This window comes from Pristis pectinata, chromosome 6 (genome assembly GCF_009764475.1).
Source record: "Pristis pectinata isolate sPriPec2 chromosome 6, sPriPec2.1.pri, whole genome shotgun sequence".
In the NCBI taxonomy this organism is placed as follows: Eukaryota; Metazoa; Chordata; class Chondrichthyes; order Rhinopristiformes; family Pristidae; genus Pristis; species Pristis pectinata.
The window spans coordinates 112,602,382-112,627,864 of record NC_067410.1 but is presented as its reverse complement, the minus strand read 5'-3'; the positions used below and the strand labels follow the sequence as shown (position 1 = coordinate 112,627,864).

General features: G+C 45.6%; 1 protein-coding gene across 1 annotated transcript; it reads left to right on the top strand.

The window, feature by feature from the left end:
* Positions 1–6,429: 6,429 nt before the first annotated feature.
* LOC127571528 (claudin-11-like) lies at positions 6,430–22,143 on the top strand. Its single transcript, XM_052017976.1, has 3 exons — positions 6,430–6,867; positions 15,522–15,686; positions 17,187–22,143. Exons 1-3 carry the CDS (start codon positions 6,642–6,644, stop codon positions 17,429–17,431), a joined length of 636 nt encoding a protein of 211 aa, XP_051873936.1. The 5' UTR covers positions 6,430–6,641; the 3' UTR covers positions 17,432–22,143.
* The last annotated feature ends 3,340 nt before the right edge of the window (positions 22,144–25,483 follow it).

The following is a 25,483-nucleotide window of genomic DNA, read 5'->3' as shown; positions in this document are numbered from 1 at the left end:
CCTCCGGGTGCTCTGATTTCCTCCCACATTCTAAAGATGTACAGGTAGGTTAATATAGGTTTAAAATGGGCGGCGCAGATGCATTGGATCAGAAGGGCCTGTTACCATGCTGTATAAATAAAGTTTTCTTTAAAAAAAATCTCTGACATCCTGGAATGGGAAGCCTCATCATGGGAACAGATGCAGTGGAGGCAGAGGAACTGGGAGAAGGGGATGGCATCCTTGCAAGTGACACGGTGGGAAGAGGTGTAGTCAAGGTAACTGTGGGAGTCAGTGTGTTTGGGAGACAGAGAGATTCAGAAAGGGGAGAGAGGTGTCAGAGACAGACCAAGTGAATCTGAGGGCAGGGTGCAGGAAGCAGCCCCAATGCAGTCGTCAATGTAGCGGAGAAAGAGTTGGACAGCGTTACCGGCGTAGGCTCAGAACATGGACTGTTCCACAAAGGCGATGGAAAGGTCGGCATAGCTGGGGCCCATGCGAGTGCCCACGGCTACACCTTTGGTCTGGAGAAAGTGGGAGGAACTGAGAGAGAAGTTGTTGAAGGTGAGTACCAGTTCTGCCAGACAGAGGAGGGTGGCGGTGGAGAACTGGTTTGGTCTGGTGTCGAGAAAGAAACAGAGAGCATTAAGGCCTTCCTGATGGGGGTTGGAAGTGTACAGGGACTGGGTATCCATGGTGAAAATGAGGCGCTCAGGGCCGGGGAGCAGAAAGTTGTTGACATGAAGTGTCACAGACATAGGAGGGAAGGGAGTGGACCAAGAGGGACAAAATGGAGTCAAGGTATGAGGACACATTCAGTGGGGCAGAAGCAGGCAGAAACAATGGGTCTACCAGGGCAGTTGGGTTTATGGATCTTGGGTAGGAAGTAGAAACAGGCAGTACGGGGAAGGGGAACTGAGGTTAGAGGTTGTAGAGGGAGATCTCCAGGGGTGGTGAGGTCAGTGATAGTGCAGGAGACAATGGCCTGACAATACTTGGTGGGGTCCTGGTTGAGGGATAAGTAAGAGGAGGTGTCTGAGAGTTGACGTCCGGCCTTGGCAATGTAAAGGTCAGTCTGCCGGAGGACAACAGCACTGCCCTTGTCTGCGAGTTTGATGGGAAGATTCAGATTAATGCAGAGAGAGTGGAGGGCAGTGCATTCAGAGGGAGGGAGGTTGGAATAGGTGACAGGAGTGGTGGAGCTGAGATGGTTAATGGACCGATGGCAGTTTGAGATGAAAAGATCCAGAGCAACCGTGCTACACCTGTCTCTACTACCGGATTCCTTCTTCTTCAGCCCTTTGCCTCTTCTACCAGTCGCTGCCCAGCGTCTTACATCTCCCCCCTCCCCCACCCACCTACCTTCCCCCTCTCACCTGAACTCACTTATCACCTGCCTGTGCTCCTTCCCCTCCCCCAACCTTCTTATTCTGGTTTCTGCCTTCTTCCTTTCCAACCCTGATGAAGGGTCTCAACCCAAAACGTCGACTGTTCATTTCCCTGTTCATCATGCTGCTCCAGATTCCAGCATCTGCAGAATCTCTTGTGGCTGTAAAACGGTTTGGGAACAGCTGGTATCTCGGTGTACCATGAATGCAAATCTTTCCTTCAATGCAGTGTTTGGTGACGGATGGCAATTTCACAAGTAATTACATAATGTGGCCACTAGAGAGCAGGAAAGCACAACCCTAGAGTTACTGCCCATCACACAACCTCCAGCTGCTGGTCAAACTCTTGTTCAAAGATCAGAAGCTTCAATCAAACCTTATCGATTGATGACTGTTGTCGCGTTTTCTTAAACTGCCCAGGACCAGAACCAACCCCAGTTTATAAATTCCACACTGGTTTTTACAGATAGCCAGGACCGTGGCGCTGCAAGTAGTGCGGCTGCGTCACCGCTCCAGCGACCCGAGCTCAGTCCTGATCTCCGGTGTTGTCAGTGTGGAGTTTGAACGTTCTCCCAGTGACTGCATGGTTTTCTCCAGGTATTCTTGTTTCCTCCCACATCCCGAAAATGAGCTGGTGTTTAGGTTAATTGGCCGCTGTAAATTGCCCTAATGTAGGTGGAAGATCAGGGGGTGTTTTAAGGGGCATATATGAGAGAAGAGGTTGCAGGGAGATTGATGGGATTGGACTGACAGCAAGCATGGACATTGGGATGAGCAGCCTTTTATGTCATGAAATATGGAAATATTAAATGGATTCAATTGCTCCTGAGTGTTGCACACTTACATACTGAGTTGTAATTGTTACCACTCTGAGGGCTGAGAGCACATTTAAGGTGAATTCAGCTTTCAGAAGCTTGAAGTTACAAGCTTGTAGCAAGAAAAGTGAAGTTGGGGGACTAAAACAACAGTGGGACATTTGAAATCAGTTTTGTCGGTGTAGAATTGATCACATATGGGGACAGGAGGTTCCTTTACTGGAAGGATATTAGTGAACCAATCAGGTTTTAACAACAATCTGACAGCTGCTCCACTGAACTCATCATTATAATCTAGAGTGAGTTAACGAGTGAGAGAGAGAGAGAGAGAGAGAGAGATGTAACAGGTGTGAAAAGTAGGTTGCCAGCAGATCAGGCAGTGTTAGTCTGTCACCTTCAAAACCTCAGCAAATCAAGAGCTCATAAAGATACTTCAAATGTTGTGAGTGTCTCTGCCTTCACCATCTCCTCGGGCAGTGCTTTCCAGATTCCAACCACCCTCTGGGGAAAAGATTCTTCCTCAGATCCTCACTCTTACCCTTACCCAGTGAGGGGAAAGGTTTTCCTGGTACCTACCCTCTCCATGCCCCTCATAACTTTGAAAACCTCGGTCAGGTCCCACCTCAGCCTCAGATTCTCCAAACAAATCAAACCAGACTATCCAATCTCTCCTCACAACTGAAGCACCCATCCCAGGCAACATCCTGGTGAATCTCCTCTGCAGCCTTTTCAGTGCAATCACGTTCTTCTTGGAGTACGTCAGAGATTCAGGGAGTTATATAACACAGAAACAGGCCTTGTGGACCACGTCATCCGTGCCGATTGTGATGCCCATGTGCACTGATCCCATTTGCCTGCATTAGGCCTGTAGTCCTCTGAACCTTCCCTGTCCATGCACCCATCCAAGTGTCTTTTAAAAGTCATAATTTTATCTGCCTTTACCACTTCCTCTGGCAGCTTGTTCAAGATATTCACAACCTTCTATTCACAACAGTTCATTTGGGGCATGAGCTGTGAGGAAACTTAGTCCCCTGATGATGAACTTTCTGTTATCTAAAAATGAGCAAGGGTTGCTGTGTCATAATGCCAGCTCACAGAGACCACCAGGCTGCCACCAGAGTTGTACTGGGAGCACATTGAAGGCTCCCAAAAGAACACATTCAGATTTCTACGGAACAGTTTTGATTTTCATTCCTGGGATGCAGGCAGCTTCAGCAGAGTCAGCATTCCCTGCCTGTTCCTAGGTGGACAAGAAGGAACAGATGGGAGCAGACACAAAGGTTTGTTAATATTGAGCGACTTTCTATAGCACTCTGGAGGAAGCTAAGAGCCAGCCACGTTCAGCCTGATTAGTGGTAAAAACCTTGGTTATTAGATCACTAACATAGCTACACTACTCGGCAAAAGATCAGGGTATGAAACTTTTAACCCTTAAATAGATGGAACTTGTTTGGTCTCCAGAGGAGTTGCAGCAAAACTGCAGAAATGAAACCTTTTCTGTTCTGACCACCCCCAACTCCACCCCTCCACTCGTTTCCCTCACCCTGCCGCCACCCCAGACACAACACATATAACACGTACACAACACACACACAACACACACATACACACACATACACACACAACATGCACAACACACACACACTACACAACACACACACACACACACACACACACACACACACACACACACACACACTCTCCTTGCTCCCTTCTTTAATGGCAAGAAGCCTCTATCGTCCAAAACCCAATCTCACCAGAAGCTGCAGTACAGGAATTCAGCACTAGGGGGTGACAGAAGCATTCAGAGATGCTTTATTTTACTTTGTGGAAGAAGTCCATTGGACCCATCAAGTCCATGCCAGCTGTCAAATCAATCCTGTTCTCCCTACGTATTTCCCTCTCACCTCTCTAATGCCCAACACTACCCCCCCCCCCCCCGCCAACTCTTCTACTACCCACCGTGTGGTCAATTGACCTACCAGCACGTCTTTTGGATGTGCGATGAAACCAGAGCACCCAGGGGAAACCCACATGTTCATGGGGAGAATGTGCACACTCCACACAGACAGCACCCAAGGTCAGGATTGAACCCAGATCACTGGAGCTACCAGGCAGCACCACTTCTAGCTGCACCACTGGGCCACCACCATGGAGTTCAGTGACAACCAGTGTACCTCCACCCTCAGGAATCCCCAGCACAGTATGAGAGCCCCCTGGGTGGGAGAGTTTGTATCACAGTGAGATTGTCAAGTGTCAGTTTACTGCTGGCCTGTACATGGCAAATGATTGAGATTACCACAGTTAAAGATTGCAGAATTTAAAGTTGTTATCAAATTTTAATTCAACATCAACAACAATAAATCAGTCTGTAATGAAACCACAATTGTAAAAATGCACATGGAAAGATCCCACAAACAGGCATGAGGTAAGTGACTGGCCTCTGTTCGGTGGCCTTGGTCAAGATGCTGAGGAGAACACTGACTCATCTTCCAATTGGACCAGGGGATCTTTAACATCCACCTGCGGAGCTCGATGAGGTCTTAGGACAACTGGTCTGCAGAATAGCTTCTGTGGTAGGTCTACAGCTGGGATTTTGTACACAGGTCCTATTAGTGGAACATAAATCTAATGCCATCCAACTCAGAGGTAAGAATGTGACTCTTTAAAACACTGGCAGATACCCAATGTGGTTGGTATTGTTACAGAGTCAGGATTGCTGCCTTTTGAATGGGACTTTGGCCTCTTAAGTGGATATGAAAGATGTCACAATACTCTGTCAATAAAAGCAGAAGAGTTTCCTCAGTCCTGACCAATATTTCTCATTCAACCAACATCAATAAAAATTGTATTCTGATTAGTATCGATCTGCTGTTTGTGGGATTCCATTCTGTGCCAGTGATAGAAGAGTTATAACAGAGATTGTGAATTGTCAGAAATGCAATAGGCTGAGTATCTACACTAAAAAACAGGAGGTGCTAGTGGTCCTAGGCCATATTAAGATGGATAAATTCACAAGGCCTAACCAAGTGTATCCTAGGACATTGTGGGAAGCTAGGGAAGAAGTTGCAAGGGCTCTGGCAGTGATATTTGCATCACCTTTAGTCACAGGTGAGGTACTGGAAGACTGAAGGATGGCAAGTGTTGTGCCTTTGTTCAAGAAGTGCTGTAAGGACAAGCCAGGGAACTACAGGGAAAGTTACTGGAGGGGATTCTGAGGGACAGGATCCAACATCATTTGGAAAGACAAGGACTGACTATGGATAGTCAGCATAGCTTTGTGCGTGGGAAATCGTGCCTCACAAATACGACTGAGATTTTTGAAGAGGTGACCGAGGATTGACAAAGACATTGTCCACATGGACTTTAGCAAGACCTTTGACGAGGTCCCACATGGGAGGCTGGTCCAGAAGGTTAGATCACATGGGATCCAGGATGGGCTAGTCAATTAGATACAAACTTGGCTTGGTGGAAGGAGTCAGATGGTGGTGGTGCAGGGTTGTTTATAGTTACAACAGAGATTGTGAATTGTCAGAAACATAATGGGCTGAGTATCCACAAAGAGGAGGTGCTGTGGTCCTAAGCCATATTAAGATGGATAAATCCCCAGGGCCTGACCAAGTGTATCCTATATTACCTAGTCACCTATATTAATGACTTAGATGAGAATGTAGTTGGCATGGTTGGTAAATTTGCAAATGAGACCAAAATTGGCGATATAGTGGACAGTGAAGAAGGTTGTCTAAGATTACAACTGGGGAAGTTGAGCAAATGTTTAGTAGATGGAATTTAACTCAGTCAAGTGCAATGTGTTGCACTCTGTTAAGTTAAACCAGGGCAGACACATGAAATGGTAGGGCTCTAGAACAGAGAGATCTAGTGGTATGGTACATGTGAATGGCCAAGGGGCTGACTGGCTTCCTCCTGATCATAACTCATGTGTTTGTATTGTTGTATGATTCAATGTTTCCAGGTTGTGAAAGATGCTATTTAACCAGACGTCCTTTCTTACAGTGTAAGTCAGACATGGCAAAGTGTATTAACCACAACTGTGATCCCAGTTAGCAGGCTTGTTTCTATAACTGGAAACAGGCACTCAGAGAAAAAACATCCCCACACTTACTTAGGTCTTCGCTGATAGGCGAGGCAAGTTACTCCCGGCCCCTGCAGATGATTTCTGTGTTCCTGATTGGTTGGTTGAAGTTTCAGGCCAGAATTTCCTCAGAGTCTCTGCTGGATGCGTTCTCACTTTCAGTGAACACACCACTGAAAGATTTTTACTCCAACAGGGAAGCTGACAGCAGAAGAAAGTGTATCTTGGAAACACACACAGGGTGTACTTTGGAAGTTTTTGTTTTGTCAAAGTGCTCTCAGAGACAGTTTCTGAGGACATATTTCAGAGGAACCAAAAACCAAACTATTTTATCACCACTGACCTGCTCGAGTGGTTGAAGACAAGATGAGTTCTGTGTGTTTGCATGTACTGGGCTTCATTCTCAGCTCCCTGGGCTGGATTGGTATTCTGATTGCCACTGGTACCAAGGAGTGGGTTCAGACCTGCTCAATACGGGCCACTGATTGTCAACACTTTCGCGAACTTAAGCTGCGGGGGCTATGGACTGAATGTTATCGATCATCTGAAGCCTACCACTGCAAGACTATATCCGACATCCTCAAAATGCCAGGTAACTTTGACACTTTAGTCCCTCATTAACCTCTCTCCCTCGACTTTCTTCCTTTCACTTCCACTTCCCAGTTGGATATTCAGACATGCATTCTTTCTTTTTACGACACTGAGCTCCACTCAGTCAACTTTTCTCTATTCTGTCGCTTTCTGTTCTTTCCCTCCTTTACTCTTCATTCCAAATCTTGTTTTGTCTCCGACATCTGCTTCTTTCACTGAAAGTGTTTGAATGCTGCCTTTGAATACAGAAACCAATGTTTGGCTCATTCTGGTGTTTGACCCCGCTACCTGATGTGATCACGCATCTGATCTTCAAAGCGTTAAAATACTGGGTGAAGAATTGAAAGCACATTCCCCTCGATCATTCCTGTGCTTCTCTGCATTAAATGATTTGGCTATTGGAATCCTGATTCCAAGTGAGTGCAGCAAATAGCATTTTCAAAAGAGAAAATTTTAACTCCTTGTGGAGTATAGCAGCAAAAAAACAGATTGGTAACCAGCCCATTTTGCTTCACTGACAGCTGTAGTTCAATGGGTTTCCGTCTCTTTTCTGCAGCTGAAGGTTGTGGGTTAACGTCCCACAGCAGAGATCAGAGCTCTAAACCTATCTGACCCTCCCCACAACCTCCCAATGCAAGGCTGAGGGAGTGTTACACTATTGGAGCTGCTTTTTCTCAGCTGAGTCTTTAAATGGAGACCCTGTCTTTCCTCCTGTCAGAGTAAGAATTTCCACTGCTTGAGACAAAGCAGGTAAATTTTCCCCATGACCTGTGTCAATTTTGTTCCCACAACCAATACTTTAAACAGGTCGTTTATTCTTTATCTCATTCTGGTTTGTGGGAGGTTGCTGCACACAATTGGCTGCTGCACTTTCTAGCAGTCACTACACTTACAAAGTACCTCATTGGCTGTAGGTTGTGGAAGTTGTTGCTTAAATGCAAGTTCATTTTTTCTATTGTAACCTGTTGAGCCTGGATTCCTGCTTTGCTCCATCGTAGGTCGGGTTTCTGACAATCCATCCCAATGGATTCCAAAATTAAGTCTCATCTTTTTTTTCTGCTTCTGGGAGCTAATCCAGGACTTTTACCAACAGCAAACACCTTAAACACTTTGTCCCATCTCACCATTTCCCAGTTCTTTGCCAATGAGTGAAAGATGAGTTTTGAGCAATTGAATAGCAAAGGCATAGAAAGCTATGGGACAAATGCTGGAAGATGGGATTGATATGGATGGATCCCCGCTGGGTTGGCATGGATGTTCTGTTCCTATGCTGTTTGGCTCTATGACCCTATGGATACCTGTGTCCGAGATGCTTTCTGAGATTTCTGATCACTGATTCTATTGCAAAATCACTTTATTAATAGATCTGATTCCTTTCTTTTAGACAAGAGTACTCTATTTGCCTGAAGGGGGTCAGTATTTCATGAACTGAAAATGGGAAGATCATTAGTTCTTTACCGCGATGTAGGGGAGAGAGAGAGAGAGAGAGCACGCGAGAGAGAGAGAGGTGGGTGAATAAAACACCTCTCTCTCTCTCTCCTTCTCTCTCTCTCTCTCTCTCTCTCTCTCATCGTGGTAAACAAGTCTGACAGATAGAACCATTCCTACCTGATGGTATACGTTATCAGCATGCATTAAGTAAATTCTCAAGCAGAACGCAGGATAATGAACAACTCGCCTCTGAATGATGCCCTAATGACCTCTGGATGTGCAAACCTCCAAATATAGCAAAGACAGCAGGCAATTTGTGCACCAACTAGAAATGAGATAAGGGCTCGATGATTTGTTTTAGTGATATTGAGTGAAGGATAAATATTGGCCAGTAAACTGAGAAAATCGTCCCTGCTTTTCTTCAAGATGATGTCATGGGATATTTTCCAACCCCTGGGAGTGAAAGCATGGCCTAATCTCTCCCTGATCTCTCCTCAAGGACAGTATCACTGACATTGCAGTGCTCCCTCAGTCCTCTGGCTTTTATGCTCGAGTTTCTCTTCTGGGGACTGGAAGACTCAAAGCAAGAGAGAATGACAGCCTCTTCTGCATCTCCCTTCTTCTGGTCTTGTGTTAGTTTTCCAATAAAGTCCAATGCATTGTACACGAAGCTCAGGCAGCAACATGTGATAAGTCTCTTCACTGCTTTCAGTCTCCAATCTGAAATGCTCAAGGAGTTATTGTTACACATAGCAAACCCGCTCTGAACCCTTTCGATTCGTCACCGTTCTCAGTTATTATTCCGGGGGCTTTATCTGTGCTTTAGGGTAATGAGACCACTGTGCGTGTGAGCACGGGGCAACTTGCAGTGTTTTTGCAGCTGTGAGCTGCTTAACCCGTGGAAGATTGGTAGCAGCTGGAGACTGCGCTGCACAAACGCAGGAAACACGGCAGGCAGGGGCAGCTGAAACCAACAAGGCTCAGTGAAACAAAAGGAATCCCTTTCAATTGCTGCTTGTTTCCTTGCAAGTAAACAACTAATCATTATAACACCATGCTGTTGGTATGAGACAAAACCATGGTCACTTATACCTCTCCAACAGGAAAAACATTCTGAAAAATATCATGCCCCTTTACGACAAAGTCATTCAACCAGTCATCGTCCCAAACCAGCAGGTTGTTTTCCTATTATGCCTGGTCTCTGTATCACAGGCAACGGCACAAATGTGTTTCCCATCTGTCTGTCTCCTTCACTCACTTGTCATTTTACTCTCTCTCTCTCACACACTCCCTCTTCTCTCCCTCTCTCACCCTCTCCCTCTCCCCTCACACTCTCCCTCTCCCCTCTCTCTCACCCTCCCTCCCCCTCTCTCTGCCTCTCTCTCCCTCTCACACCCTCCCTCCCCCTCTCTCCTCCTCTCACTCTCTCTGCCTCTCTCTCTCCCTCTCCCCTCTCCCCTCTCACACTCCGTCTCCCCTCTCTCTCACCCTCCCTCCCCTCTCTCTGCCTCTCTCACACCCTCCCTCCCCCTCTCCTCCTCTCACTCTCTCTGTCTCTCTCCCTCTCTCTCCCTCCCTCTCTCTCCCTCTCTCTCCCCCTCTCCCTCACCCTCTCTTTCCCCTGCCTCTCTATCTCCCTCCCTCCTCCACTCTCCATATCTGTATGTCTGTCTGTTTTGTTCCTCCTCTCTCATTGTCCCTCCTCCTGTGGCTCTCTCTCTCTCTTAGATTCGTAGTGTTACAGAGTCAGACTAAACTGAAACAGGCCCTTTGGCCCACTGAGTACCTGTTGATCATCAAGAATAAAAACGCCATTAATGTAGGCTTAGTGTAAGTGGGTGGTTGTTGGTGGTGGGCTGAAGCGCAGTACAGTGGCGCAGTGAGTAGAGCGACTGCCACTCAGCACCAGAGACCCGGGTTCGATCCCCACCTCGGGTGCTGACTGCATGGTCTGCACATTCTCCCTGTGAATTTGTGGGTTTCCCCTGGGTGCTCCAGTTTCCTCCCACATTCCATGCGTGCGGATTGGTAGGTTAATTGGCCCTATAAATTGCCCCTAGTGTGTAGGTGAGTGGTAGAATCTGGGGTGGGGGTGTTGGTGTAGTGGGAGTTGACGAGATAGTGGGGAGAATAAAAAGATGGGATTAATGTTGGATTGTGTAAATGGGTGACATGGATGGCTGACATGGAGTGGATGGGCTGAAGGGCCTGTTTCCCTGCTCTACCTCTGTATGACTGTATTCATCCACGCTAATCCCACTGGACAGCATTTAGTCTGCTGCCTTCAAGTGCTTGTTGAAGGCTGCAAGTAAGTTTATCGCTACACCAGTGCACACATGTACTTGTGCAGATGGCAATAAACCCAACTTTAATTCAGCAAGAGACGGTGAAGAAAAGATTCACAGGGTTGTTGACACAAGAGACGGCAGACGCTGGAACCTGGAGCAACAAACAACCTGCTGGAGGAACTCAGTGGGTCGAGCAGCAACTCAAGTGCTTGTTGAGATACATCAAACATTGTGGGGTTCTCTGCTTCCACCACATCCTCAAGTCTGTTCCATTCTTAACCCCCCCTCTGGGGAAAAACTTTTCCTCAGATCCTCACTAACTTACCCTGAACCTGTGTCCTCAGATTTAGGCACTTCCCTCTGAGGAAAATTTTCCTAATACCTACCCTATCCATGCCCCTCATAATTTTGAACACCTCAGTCAGGTCCCCCCTCAGCCTCCTCTTCTCCAAAGAAATCAAACCAGACTATCCAATCTCTCCTCATAACTGAAACACCCATCCCAGGCAACATCCTGGTGAATCCCTTCTGCAGCCTTTTCAATGCAATCAGGTCCTCCTTGTAGTATGTCATAGGTTCATAGATTCACAAGAGTTATACAACACGGAAACAGGCCCTTCAGCCCAATTCATCCATGCTGACCAAGATGCCCATCTAAACTAATCCCATTTGCCTGCATTTGGCCCATATCCCTCGAAACCTTTCCTGTCCATGGACCTGTCCAAGTGTCTTTTAAACATTGTCTCCACTACCTCCTCTGGCAGCTCATTCCATATACTCACTACCCTCTGTATGAAATACTTGTCCCTCAGATCCCCTTTAACCCTTTCCCCTCTCACCTTAAACCCATGCCCTCCAGTTTTAGACTCCTCTACCCTGGGAAAAAGACAGTGACCATCTACCCCGTCGATGCCCCTCATAACTTTATAAACCTCTAGGAGTTTACCCCTCAGCCTCCTTCGCTCCATGGAAACGGTCCCAGCCTATCCAATCTCTCCTTATAACTCAAGCCCTCCAGTCCAGACAAGATCCTTGTGAATCGTTCAGTCCTGATGCAGGGTTTTGACCCGAAACGTCGACAGTTCCTTTCCTCCCACAGATGCTGCTCGACCCACTGAGTTCCTCCAGCAGGTTGTTTGTTGCTCCAGGTTCCAGCGTCTGCCGTCTCTTGTGTCAACGACCCTGTGAATCTTTTCTTCACCGTCTCTTGCTGAATTAAAGTTGGGTTTATTGCCATCTGCACAAGTACATGTGTGCACTGGTGTAGCGATAAACTTACTTGCAGCAGCATCACAGGCACAGAGCATCAGATAAGCAGCATTCACAAGAAAAAACATAAATTAAACATCAACTATATACAATTTTTACAAGAAAGAACGCAATTGAAAAAGTATGTCCATTTTAGTGCAAAGTGGTCATAGTTTTGCTAAACTGTAGTGATTAGGGTTTTGTCGGTTAGTTCAAGAACCGAATGGTTGAAGGGAAGTAGGAAGGAAATCACGTCCTTCCCATAGCGTGGCAACCAGCACTGCACACAATACTCTCAGTGCAGTCTAAACAGCGCTTTGTGCAGTTGGAACGTGACATCCCAATTCCTATACTCAGTGCCACGGCCTAAGACTACCTTTATCACTTTCAATAACCTCACCAATTTTCGTGTCACTTGCAAATCTACTAAAATCTACTCTATAGAAGTCTGGTTAGACCACATTTAGAGTATTGCGTGCAACTCTGGACATCTCAATATAAGAAGGATGTCGAGGCTTTAGAGAGGGTGCAGAGGAAGTTTACTAGGATGTTGCCTGGATTAGAGGGCATGTGCTATCAGGAGAGGCTGGACAAACTTGGGCTCTTCTCTCTGGAGCGGCGGAGGCTGAGGGGTGATCTGTTGGAAGTGTATAAAATGATGAGGGGCATAGATAGGGGGGACAAGCAATATCTTTTCCCCATTGTTGAGCGATCCAATACCAGAGGGCATGCATTTAAGGTGAGAGTGGGTAGGTTCAGAACAGACGTGAGGGGTACGTTTTTTACTGAGAGAGTGGTGGATGCCTGGAATGCGTTGCCTGATAGGGTGATGGAGGCAAATTCACTGGGGGCTTTTAAGAGGGGCCTGGATGGACACATGAATGAGAGGAAAATAGAGGGATATCGGCATTCTATTAAGTAGGAGGGAATAGCCATGTCAACACAATATTGTGAGCCGAAGGACCTGTTCTGTGCTGTCTCGTTCTATATTCTATGTTCTATGTTAAAATCATGCCTCCAATATTCACATCAAGATCGTTAATGCATTTGACAAGCAGTAAAGATCCCAGCACCGATCCCTGTGGTACACAATTGTCAAAGGCTTCCAATCACAAAAACAGCCCTCCACCATCACCGTCTGTCTCCTATTACCAAGCCAACTTTGGACCCAATTTGCTAACTTGTCCTAGATCCCACAGGTTCTAAACTTTTGGACCAGTTTTCCATGTGGGATCTTGCCAAAGGCCTTACTGAAGTTCATGTGGACTACATCAACCCTTTTGCTTTCATCAACACATTATTTTTACTTGTTTGAAATATTCAATCAAATTGGTCAGAAAGTATCACCTCACAACAAAGCCACGATGACTATTTTGATCAATACACGCAAAATGCTGGAGGAACTCAGCAGCTCAGGCAGCATCTACGGAGAGAAGTAATCAGTCCGACGTTTCGGGTCGAGACCCTTCATCAGGAATGGAAAGGAAGGGGGCAGAAGACGGAATAAGAAGGTCGGGGAAGGGGGAGGAGTACATGCAGGCAGATGATAGGTGATTAAACCCTGCCTTTTCAAGTGTAGATGAATCCTGTCTGTTGGACTTTCTTCCAATAACTCCCCTACCACTGGCACTGGGCTGTCTGGTCTCTGATTACCCTCCTGACCCCTGTTGTCCTACAGTCATCTGGCCCTTCACCTGATGCTAGTGAAGATTTAAAAATTTCTGTCACGGCCCAGGTAAATTCCTCCCTTGCATCCAGAGCAGTCTGTAATACAGTTCATCAGATCCTGGAGATTTGTCCTTTAAACCTGCTCGGATATCTAATATCTCCTTCTGGAATTTTACCATCCCCTCTCTCAGTTCTACAGCTCCAATGTCCTTCTCCGTATTAAACACAGGTAGATGTAATCATTAAGTCCTCATCTGGATCCTCTGGCTCCAAGCATAGATTGCCACTTTACTCCCTAACTGGAAATTAGAAAAACTGCAGATGCTGGGAATTTGAAATAAAAACAGGAAATGCTGGAAAACTCAACAGGACAGGCAGTTTCCGGGAAGGAGAAACAGTAAAAGTTTCAGAATCTTTTATTGAAACTGACAAAGAGTTTCTGTTTATTTTATTGTTCCTAACTTGCCTTTCTCTTTCCCTCAAATCATCCACTTTCCCTAATATTTGAGATTTTCTTTAATCTTATCTGTCAGTGATGCTTTATCGTACCTCTTTTCCCTCCTAATTTCTTTTAATGAATTGCTTTCACCATCTTTCTCTTTCCCAATATTATAACATTACTTCAGTAATTGTAATGCTCTCTGGGATTCGCCCCCTGACTGTGTGTGTTGCTGCCAGGTGCTCCAACTCCCCCTCACACCCCTCCGATGTGCTGGTAAATTAACTAGTTTCTGTAAATTGCCCCAAGTGCAGGTGAGTGGCAAAAGAACCAAAGGGGAAAGGTGGAATTGTGAGGGAGAATAAGTTGCAGGGGTACAGGGGAAAAGATGGGATTGCTCTCCTGGAAGCCAGCATGGAAATGCTGGGATGCAGATGCTTCCTTCTGTGTTGCAATAAGCAACTAAATAAGTTTCTGAGATCACACCAGATTCCAATATTTATATCAACGTTATTTAGACATAATATACTCTGAACAGAATCAAGTCTTAACCCGAAAGGTCAGCCATCCCTTTGCCTCCATAGATGCTGCCTGACCTGCTGAGTTCCTCCCTCAGTTTACTTTCTGTTCTGGATTTCTGCATGTGTGGTCTCTTGGGTCTCCCAGCCTATCCTCCTGTGAAATGCTCCATCCCAGGCAACAGCCTGGGGAATCGCTTCTGCACCCTCTCCAGTGCAATCACACCCTTCCTGCAGTGTGCCATAGTGGTGTTTGATCTCGGCTCTCTGGATTGTGAGTCCAGACTGTTGGATCATTGGTCTGGTAATGTAACCAGTATGCCACCACCACGCCCGTGTCAGTGTGCCAATGTCCCAGTAGCTTAGAACTGCTGAATAGCTGAAGGCTGGTTACCAATCCATGTGGAGGATCAAACAGTTTGCCAACCCCAAAATCTCCTGTTATTCCTATTCTCTGCCTTCTGTTCTATAATCAATCCTCGTAGTTCCCCAACCCTAACCCTAACAAATGCATATTTACTCCTTTGATTCCATTCCCCCCCACCCCCACCACCCCGCAATCAACACCTTTGCAAAACTGAAAGGTTAGCCATATGTGAGCATTCCCTTAAAAAGCCACATTGAATCTGCCTAATCAGATAACGATTTTCTAAGTACCCTGTAACCACTTCCTCAATGATGGATTCCAGCATTTCGTCAACAATAGATATTAGGCTAACTGACAGATAATTTCCTGTTTTGTCCGATCGCTCCTTTCATAAATAGCAGTGTAAGGATTGCTGCCCTCCAATCTGCCGAGATTTGTTCCAGAAACAACATCCGCTTGTCCTCCCAACTTCCTTGATCTTCAGAGAGCTGTAGAGTGTAACAGGCTGAGGGAGCACTGTTCAGTGAGATAACATTCTTTTACTCCACTCTCCTTTATCTACCCCTTCACTAGCACAGATTCCGCTTCCTTGACCTCTCCTCAAATCATCAGTGGCTGAAAAAAACCATCTCTAATGTTTCTCTGACTGTGATCTCGACCTCCTGCTTAAGTCGTGTCTTCTTTTCCCTTGCGCAGCCTACCTGCAGACAAGCCGAGCCCTGATGATCACAGCCTCCATCCTGGGACTGCCTGCGATTCTCCTTGTTCTCATGGCATTACCGTGTATGCACCTTGGAACCGAATCCCACTCTTCCAAACACAAGCGGTCACTGCTGGGTGCCATCCTCCTCATTCTGCTGGGTAAGCAAGCAGCCATCTCACCCGTGGGACTGAGCGAAATCACCTCCAGACTGTGATCGAGCAAGATCCTGCCACACTCCCTCACTAGCTGTAGCACAAAAGAAGTGGAGAAAATTGTCCTCTTGGTAGTACAGGAGTTACCTGAGGTTTTCCACAGAAGTAAATCTTAGGGTGGGTGAAAAGCGGAAGGTGGATTCACGATTGCCTAGTGTATACAACCGACAAAGGTCACTTCAGCACCTTGGTTCCCAGATCTCTGTGAGAAGAGGATGGGTCTCTGCATGAGGTAACACTCCCATTGTTTTCCCCCTGGGATCCGGGTTTGCAGAATGAAAGAGTGAAGTGTCAGCTACTCTAGTAATCAGTGTGAATCATCCTCAGTCCAGTTCATGTGGTTGTCAGGCTTAGGCTCAGAGCTTGCACTAGTCTGGTACATATTTGAATGAGTCATGCAGAGAGACCTGGTACAGAAATCTCCAGGTCTCCAGGTCTCCAGGTCTCTGGTAGATCGTAATGCAGAGCACAGTATCCAGTTCCATTATCAAACGAGTGGCTCCACATTTGTATGTTTCCTCCGGTGTCGGATGCTGGCTCTCTGTCTGTGGAGATTGAAAATGGTTTCAGACACCTTGAAGGAGCTGGCCTGCACTGACGTCATTCATGGCTCAGTGGATTACCACTACTGAGCCATGGCTCAAAGCCTCACTGGAGCCTGGTACTCCCAGTATGGAGGGAGTGCTGCTTTGTCAGAGGTGTTGTTTTTTTGGATGACACTTCAACCAAGCCTCTAACTGCCCCTCAACAAATGTGAAAAGCAGACTACTATTTCCTGAGAGATATTTATTCTACCCCTCAAATAAAATCACAATATTGACCATCCCGTTGCTGTTTGAGGGAGCATGCTGTGTCCAAACTGGCAACTATACTTCCTAATTTTCTGCAGCAACTAGACTGCAAAAAAGGCACTCATTGCTGTGGGACTTCATTGCAGATGGATCTCTCAAGGTGATTTGAAACGCGTCTTTCTTTTATAATTCTTTTAAAATAGGAATGAAGAGGGGAATGTTGTTATGAGTGGTCATATAAGAGAAGTGTCTAAAATTATGAGAGGCATAGATAAGGTGGACGGTCTTTTCCCAAGGGTAGGGGAGTCCAAAACTAGGCGGCATAGGTTTAAGATGAGAGGGGAAAGATTTAAAAGGGACCTGAGAGTCAATATTTGCACGCAGAGGGTGGTGAGTATGTAGAACGAGCTGCCAGAGGAAGTGGGTGAGGCAGGTACAACAGTGTCATTTAAGAAGTGCATGGCGGGGCAGGGCTTGGAGGGATATGGGCCAAATGCAGGAAATTGGAACTAGTTGGGTGGGCACCATTGTCGGCATGGACTGGTTGGGCCAAAGGGTCTGTATCCATGCAGTATTGTTCTATGACTCTAAGTGATAAAGGCAGTGAAAGGTGCTGCATTAATCACAAGTCCTTCCTCTTGTTTGTATCTTCTAGCAATCTGTTCTGCAGTGGCCACCATCTGGTTTCCAGTGGGAGTCCACAAGGTAGAGCACCTCTACAATTTTGGGTATTCACTCTTCGTGGGCTGGATCGGCACATTGCTCTGCTTGTTTGGAGGGGCAGTGATTGCCTGCTGCACTGGTCCTTCTCCAGAGGTCCAGGAAAACCGGTATTATTACGCTTCACAAGGATCCTCATCCATGATAAACCCAACACACGCCAAGAGTGCACATGTCTAAGGAACATGGCCTGGAAGAGCCCCAACAGATCTTGTGTCAAGTGACTGGTAATACTTTGTGGCAAAAGCCAATCTTAAAACACACTCTCTTCTGATTGAACGGAGAACAGAGACTGAAGTTATACTTCACGTTGGACAGATAAATCAATCCTCATTTATGATTTTTGTTGTTGATCTTTGCCTGATCACATTCAAAAATGAAAGTCATTAGCTCCTGTTTCAATGAGAAATAATGCTCGGGGGTGGGTGGGGGGCTCAGGTTATGGCTTTGAGACAGGAAATAATTTCTGTTTAGTTACTGATCTAAGCTGGACTCACAAGTAAAGCAAGCCAGTGGCTCAAACTTGGTGATGTTCCCTTTCAATCCCCATCACAATCAGCACTCATCTTCAAAGCTAAATTAAACCTGGAAATCCTCCAATAATCTTCCTGCAGCATCAGCTCCCTGGGAACGACATGCCCTGTAATTCTATTTTATGCCAGCTAATTTACAAATGGTTTTTAATTACAGTGGAGCATCATAACAGACCAAACAAACAATGAGGAACTATGGGCCCGTGAGGAGAAGAGGCTGTAGTTGGAGAACTGAACCCCCACCCACTGGGGGGCTCAATTTCAAACCTTAATAAACACTTCCTTTGATGTTAGGAGCAAGAAACAAAGTCAATTAGAATATTTATCCAAAGGGGAATCAAGTTCCTGGTACGAGCAGTGGAGTGAACGATGTTAATTAAGACAACGGAAGTGGTGGCTGACTGATTTAGTGAATGGGAGACAATTAAGGCTGGAGAATTAAGGTAACCCTGGGCATGATCAGCTCAATGGAAGCGCTTTCAACGAGGAGGCTTGTATTATCCCACCACTCCAAAGGTGCAGGGAGTAAGGTCAAGTTTCCCTCCATTATCCCTGGATATCCTGGAGAGTGGAGGTTGCAAAGAAAGTGAGATGGGTGGATAATCACATGGAATTGGGAACTGTTGAAGAGGTGATGATTTTGGCGGGAGTTAAGATGATTGGGAAGATTTTTTTCATTCCCTCAGGCATAACTGGTGAAGCCAGCATTGGTGGGCCATCCTGTTCTTAAGATGGGACTGAGCTACCACCTTGAAGCACAGCAGCCCATGTTGTGGAGGTACTCCGACAGGGCTACAGGGGAGCAAGTTGCAGGATTTTGATACAGCAACAATGAACAAACACATTATTTTTTCCAGTTAAAATGGTGTGTGACTCTGAAGGTTTCCTGGAGTAGAGTGTCTGCAAGTGGTGAGAAAACAGAGAGGTGTTGGGCAAATGACTGGGGGTGGGAGATGGAGATGAATTGGCAGTGAGAAGGGGTGGCAGCAAGCAGTAACAATGCAAAGTTAGAGAAGACGCCCAGCCAGAGATAGATGACACAGGACCCTCCAGCTGTGGCTCCAATGTGCTCAGCCCTTTATTGTTGAAACAAGGCTCTGGTTAAAACCCTGCATCTGTGTTCTCTTGGGCTTAGTGAGTGAAATAGAATTTTGGACAGGCAGCATCATATAAATGTTTATCCACCGCAGAAGAATAATGAACAATTTCTGCCTGCTATCTCAGCTCGGTCCTGAAATTGGATCTCCAAACACAAAACCATGAGCACATACAGAGTTTAGGATGTGGCTTCCATTTCAGTTAATGCATTGATTTTCCTTTAGGCTTATAGAAATCCTTTCTTGTAAGACATGTTTTTGTTGTATGTACTTGTTTGAAAATGCATCAAATATGGACATATTTAAATTGGTAGACAATTGGGCAATCCACCTGATGAGATATCACAACAAAATCCTGCTTCAGGTTTCTGTAGCTACAGTATTGGTTGGCTTTGCAAATGTCTTCCTTTCGTGGTGCGTGGGCATCACTGATAAGTTCCTTCAACTGCTGACCAATTCAGAGGGAGGTTAAGAATCAACCACTAGAACCACACATGCATCAGACTGGGTAAGGATGGGTGATTCCCTTCACCAAAGGATATTAGTAAATCAGATGTATTTTTTTAATTATTGACAAAAATTGAGTAGCTTCATGGTCATCATTTCTCATTCTAATTTTTAGACACCAGCTTAATTTAATTAATTGAATCTTCTCTCCAGCTATGTAAGGAATAAAAGGAGTCGGCCTTTCAGCCCCTCATACCTGTTCCAACATTCTGTGAGACTGTGGCTGGTTTTTAAACCTCAGCTTCACTTCTCTGTACTGACCCCATATCCATTATTTTTCTTGACATCCAGAAATCTATTGATTTCTGTCTTCAATATATTCATTCACAGTCATCTTGGATAGAGTATACCAAGGATTCACCACACTTTGGATGAAGAATTCTTGTTCTCACCCAAGTCCTGAATGGCTGGCATAATATTTTGGGACACAAATCCTTGGTTCTAGACACCTTAGTCATCTTCCCTTGTCCAGCACTGTGAGAATTTTGAAAGCTTCAATTAAGTCACTGCTCAATCTTCTAAACTCTTTTGATTGTAGACTTGATCTCTCCTCCTGGAAAAATTATCCTATCCCATGAATCAATCTGGTAAACTTTGATGCACTACCTCGATACTCCCATGGGTAAGAAGCACACGGTATTCCAGGTGCAATCACATAACTACAGTAAGTTCCTTTATTTCTGTAACTCTATCCTCCTACAATAAAGGCCAACATGCCATTTGTATTCCTGGTAGCCTGCCATGCATCCATACTAAATGAATTTTGTAATGGATTAAATAGTCAATGATTTGTGTGCAAAGATACCCAGGTTCCAATGAATACCAATAGCTTTCAATGTCTCACCATATAAAAAATACTCCACCTTTCTATGTTCTCTACCGAAGTTGATGACCTCGCATTTTTCCACATTACATTCGATCTGCTCTGTCCTTACCCGTTCAGTTCACCCATCCCCTTGAAGACTTTCTGCACCTTCCTCACAATCCACACTGCTATCCGGCTGAGTGTCATCAGCAAATGTAGATATACTGGTGCTCAGCACCAGTCACTGTTACACCCCACTGGTCACAGCTCACAACCCAAAAATGATCTGCTTATTCCCATTCTCTGTTTGCTACCCATGAACCAATCCTTAATCTACACCAATATTTTATCCTCAATTCCATGCACTCTAATAGTTTTCCTGGAAACAATCAGCAGGTCAGGTACCATCTTTGGAGAGAGAGAAACAGTCAATGATCTTCCAACTAGAACAGGACTTTGCATTACTTGTCCATTAGCAAATCACTAGATTACTTTTTTTCATTATTTATTCAGAATCGATATGCCACTACTTTTGGATTTTCTTTCATCAGCACATGGATTCAATGGGCCAAATGGCCTCTTTCTGTGCTGTAACAATTCTATGACTGTCTGAAATTGGATTGCTGTTGTCAGTGAAGTAACAGAACGAAGAGGATGTCTGTTCTATTTCCATGATCTGAAGGTTGCATTGTGCTCAGTGTCAATAACATCTCTCTCCGACTGTCGCGGAACATTTCAATATATCTTTTCAGCATGAGTGGAAGGTGAGATTACTCTTCATATCTGGCACATTTTCACATTTTATAACAGCCAAAGTAGACTTAATAATTGTTAGATGGGCATCAGCTGAAGTATTTGCCTGGAAATTGGATGTCGCCCCTTTTTTGGTGAGCTAGACATGTGCAGCTTACAGTACTGATGCCCAGTCCGTGCACTTGGCTAAAAATACATCAGAGATAGAGTGATGGTGGTTCATCCCAGAACCATGCTCCAGAATGAAACCTGGGCAGTTCTCAACAGGACCTGCATGAAAAGTTTGTGCTGTGCTGATCACTGGCAATAACACACCTCATGGGAACTCACTGTGTAGCTGCATTAAGGGCTGCCATGGTGGTGAGGCCAAACAGGGAAGTGGCTGCATGAGGATCTCCTACTCATGTTGTGGAATCCTCCCATGTAATTGTCTGTCCTGATCGAGTCCCACACTACGAGTGGTCCTAGATCATAGTGAGGTTCTGGATTAGCAGTGAGGCAGTAAGTAGCTCTGAGGTGCACAGAGTAAAAGATAAGCTGAAAGTTTATTGTAATTGTTGAATAAAGGTCATAGGTTGGACCTGAACGCTCCAATTTATCCCAGCAAGGGAGGAGGTGCATGGTGCGTGACTTGTGACATCATCAGATCCATTACTGACACCCAGCTACGTTGTGGTGAATGGTGAATGCAAGTTCCCAGGCCAGTCAGTCAAAGGGCCCAATTACACCCAGAAACACTAGTGCAGTGTAAGCAGGACAAAGTCACTTTTGTACACAAACGGCACATGAAAAAATGGAAGCTGATTGATCCAGTTTCTAGGTTTGTGAACAATTCTGAGCCCCATTAATTAAGATCAAGATGCTTTAAAATAAAGGTTGGCCCCAGATGAAGGAGGCCTAGGGATGGGAGTTTAATTATTTACGAAGCAACAGTTGGTTGTGATAGACTAAAATAGTGCTGGAAAACATTGAAAACTGATGCATCACTGGGGTAGAAAGCATTGCAATGGCAATGTTACTGTTAACAAAAGAGACCGATAGAGCTTGCAATGTGCAGCACTGCTTGAGGGGCAAGGTAACTAAAGATCTAACGTGCATTTTGATGAATGTAAAATAGTTAAACAATATTTCCATGTATAATATGCTCACTGGATCTATGATTATGTAATAAAGGAAATATAAATCTGCTCGTCAATTATCCCTGTGTATGTGCTTGCTGGAGTAATGTTTAGACGGCTACGTATAATCTTTACTGCTACTGACATCATCAAACCAACACAGTTGTAAAATGTAACAAGTCTGAGACAATAAGTGTGGGATGTGTTAGAGAGAGGGTGAGGATAAACTGCAGGGAAAGGGTCCGACATTGGCCAGGGGATAGATGACATATTGGAATATGATTTAACTGCTTCATGGCAGACTGTTCTAACAAGAATGAGGACTTTAAATTGCCAAGGCAAAGAAACCATCATCTCCACGCATTAGCCAGGCAGGTTTGAGTGTGTAACCTTGGAAACTACAAATCAATACAATCATCTTCACAGACCTCTGAGACATTTGAAATGCCACAGAGAAAAAGTCAATCTGGTTCGTCCTATAACAATGGAATCTAATGCATCAGTGGCCGGTGGGATAACGAGCTCAGGGCTTTGGTGAGATTTATTTCACACCATAGGTTTGCTCTCATGGCTCTGTGACGTTGAGTCTCACTCCAGGTGCATTAGCAAAAAAATCCGGACCAAAATGCCGTGTACCCAGTGAGGAGGAGCAATACTGACAGGAGGACTGTACTGAGGAAGTGCCGCAGTATTGGAAGGACACTAACCAAATGCTGCACCATTGGAGGGGCACAACTGAGAAGATGCTGTTCTGTTATAAGGGCAGTACTAAGGGAGTGCTGCACAGTTGGTGGGGCAATCCTGAGGGAGTGCGATACTGGCAGTAATGAGGCTGTGCTGCACTGTCGGAAGGGAGGTACAGAGTGAGTGCTACATTGCAGAGGATCAGTACTGGTGGAATGTGATGCTGTCAGAGACATACTGAGAGATAACTGCACTGTCAGTGGCCAGTACTGAGAGATAACTGCACTGTGGCCAGTACTGAGAGATAACTGCACTGTCAGTGGCCAGTACTGAGGGATAACTGCACTGTGGCCAGTACTGAGAGATAACTGCACTGTCAGTGGCCAGTACTGAGGGATAACTGCACTGTCAGTGGCCAATACTGAGAGATAACTGCACTGTCAGTGGCCAGCACTGAGAAATAACTGCACTGTCAGTGGCCAGTACTGAGAGATAACTGCACTGTCAGTGGCCAATACTGAGGGATAACTGCACTGTGGCCAGTACTGAGAGATAACTGCACTGTGGCCAGTACTGAGAGATAACTGCACTGTCAGTGGCCAGTACTGAGGGATAACTGCACTGTGGCCAGTACTGAGAGATAACTGCACTGTGGCCAGTACTGAGAGATAACTGCACTGTCAGTGGCCAGTACTGAGGGATAACTGCACTGTCAGTGGCCAATACTGAGAGATAACTGCACTGTCAGTGGCCAGCACTGAGAAATAACTGCACTGTCTGTGGCCAGTACTGAGAGATAACTGCACTGTCAGTGGCCAGCACTGAGAAATAACTGCACTGTCAGTGGCCAGTACTGAGAAATAACTGCACTGTGGCCAGTACTGAGAGATAATTGCACCATCAGTGGCCACTACTGAGGGATAACTGCACTGTCAGTGGCCAGCACTGAGGGATAACTGCACTGTCAGTGGCCAGTACTGAGAGATAACTGCACTGTCAGTGGCCAGTACTGAGAGACTGCAGCACTGTTGGAGGTGCTGAATTTTGATGAGACATTACTCAAAAACTCTGTTTGCCCTCATGGATATAAAGACATATCATGCTAATTTTCAAAGAAAGGCTGTGGATTATGTGTGACCAGCACTGTTCATGATACACTTCGGGTTGGTGTTATGAAAATGCAAGTTCATTCCTTCTTAGTTCCAGGAGGTAGAGGGAGCGTTCTAGAATGCCTTCTCTCCAGCTATTTTCTGGCAATCATCCTGCTACCTGGGACCATCTCAGAGATTTCTGTGAAGTAGTTTTACCTGACTGAAGATTTTTGAAAGTCCACCACATGGATAACATCCCAGGAGTAAAGAAAACGGTGTGGAGAGAGATGTGTTCTCATTTATCTGACTGCATATTGAACTCGTTTCTCAACCCCCTCCCCAACAATGCCTGCTACAGCATCAGACAATGACGTGCCTGCTTTGTTTCACATCACCCTCCCCTCCCCCGCCCCCCCCTTTCCCCCCACCATCATCAACTTGTTCAAGTGGCATCGTTAATTAGCTGATTTTCACCACTTGGTGTGTTCCTGTGGTCATGTGGTAAGAAATATCAGAGGGGGCTTCCTGACTGCACTGCCTCCTTTGTTACTGGCTCCTAGGTGGTGAAGTGAATTAACTAAAGTTGAGACGTTTACATAAACGCTGGTGATGCACAGAGAATGAACCCACAGCAGGGACCAATCAAGCAAAGCCTCCCAGCATCAGAACCACCACTGTTGTATTCAGGAACTCGTGAAACAAGAGCAGGGGAGGGCCATTCAGCCCTTCAAGCCTGCTGCACTATTCAATATGGTCATGGCTGATCTGCCCCAGGCCTCAAACCCTCTTCTGTGTCAATTCCACAGAGCCCTCGATTCCTCGACCTTTCAAAAACTTACCTACCTCCTCTTTAAATCCCCCCAGTGGTCCAGTCTGCCAACTCTCTGGGCAGAGGTCTAGAGATTCACCACCGTCTGCAAGAAGAAATTCCTACACTGCCCCCTCATCACATAATTATGTCCCTTCAATCAGGGCTCTCCCACCAGTGGAAGCATCTCAATAACTGTCCTCTCATGCTCCTTAGGATCTCATGTTTCAATAAAATCACTCCTTATCCTTCTAACCTCCAAAGAATAAAGGTCTAACTTCATTTGCCATTTGGATAGGTCAACCCTCTCACCCCAGGAATTATCCTAGTGAATTTCTTCTGGACAACCTCCAAATATATCTCCCCCCTCCCATCGGGCAGAGGATACAAAAGCCTGAAAGCAAGTACCACCAGGCTCAAGAACAGCTTCTATCTTGCTGTTATAAGACTATTGAAGGGTCCCCTAGTACAATAAGATGGACGCTTGACCTCACAATCTACCTTGTTGTGACTTTGCACCTTATTGTCTGCCTGCGCTGCACTTTCTCTGTAGCTGTGACACTTTACTCTGCATTCTGTTATTGTTTTCCCTTGTGCTACTCAGTGCAGTGTTGTAATGAAATGAACTGCATGGATGGTATGCAAAACAAAGTTTTTCACTGTACGTCAACACGTGACAATTATAAAACCCGACCGAAGCAGCATAGTTCTCCAAGCGTGATCTCACCCAACACCCTGTACAACTGCAATAATACTTTATTTCTAAACTGCAACTCCCTCACAATAAAGGCCATTATTCTGCTTGACTTCTTAATTACTTGCATAACCTGCCTGTT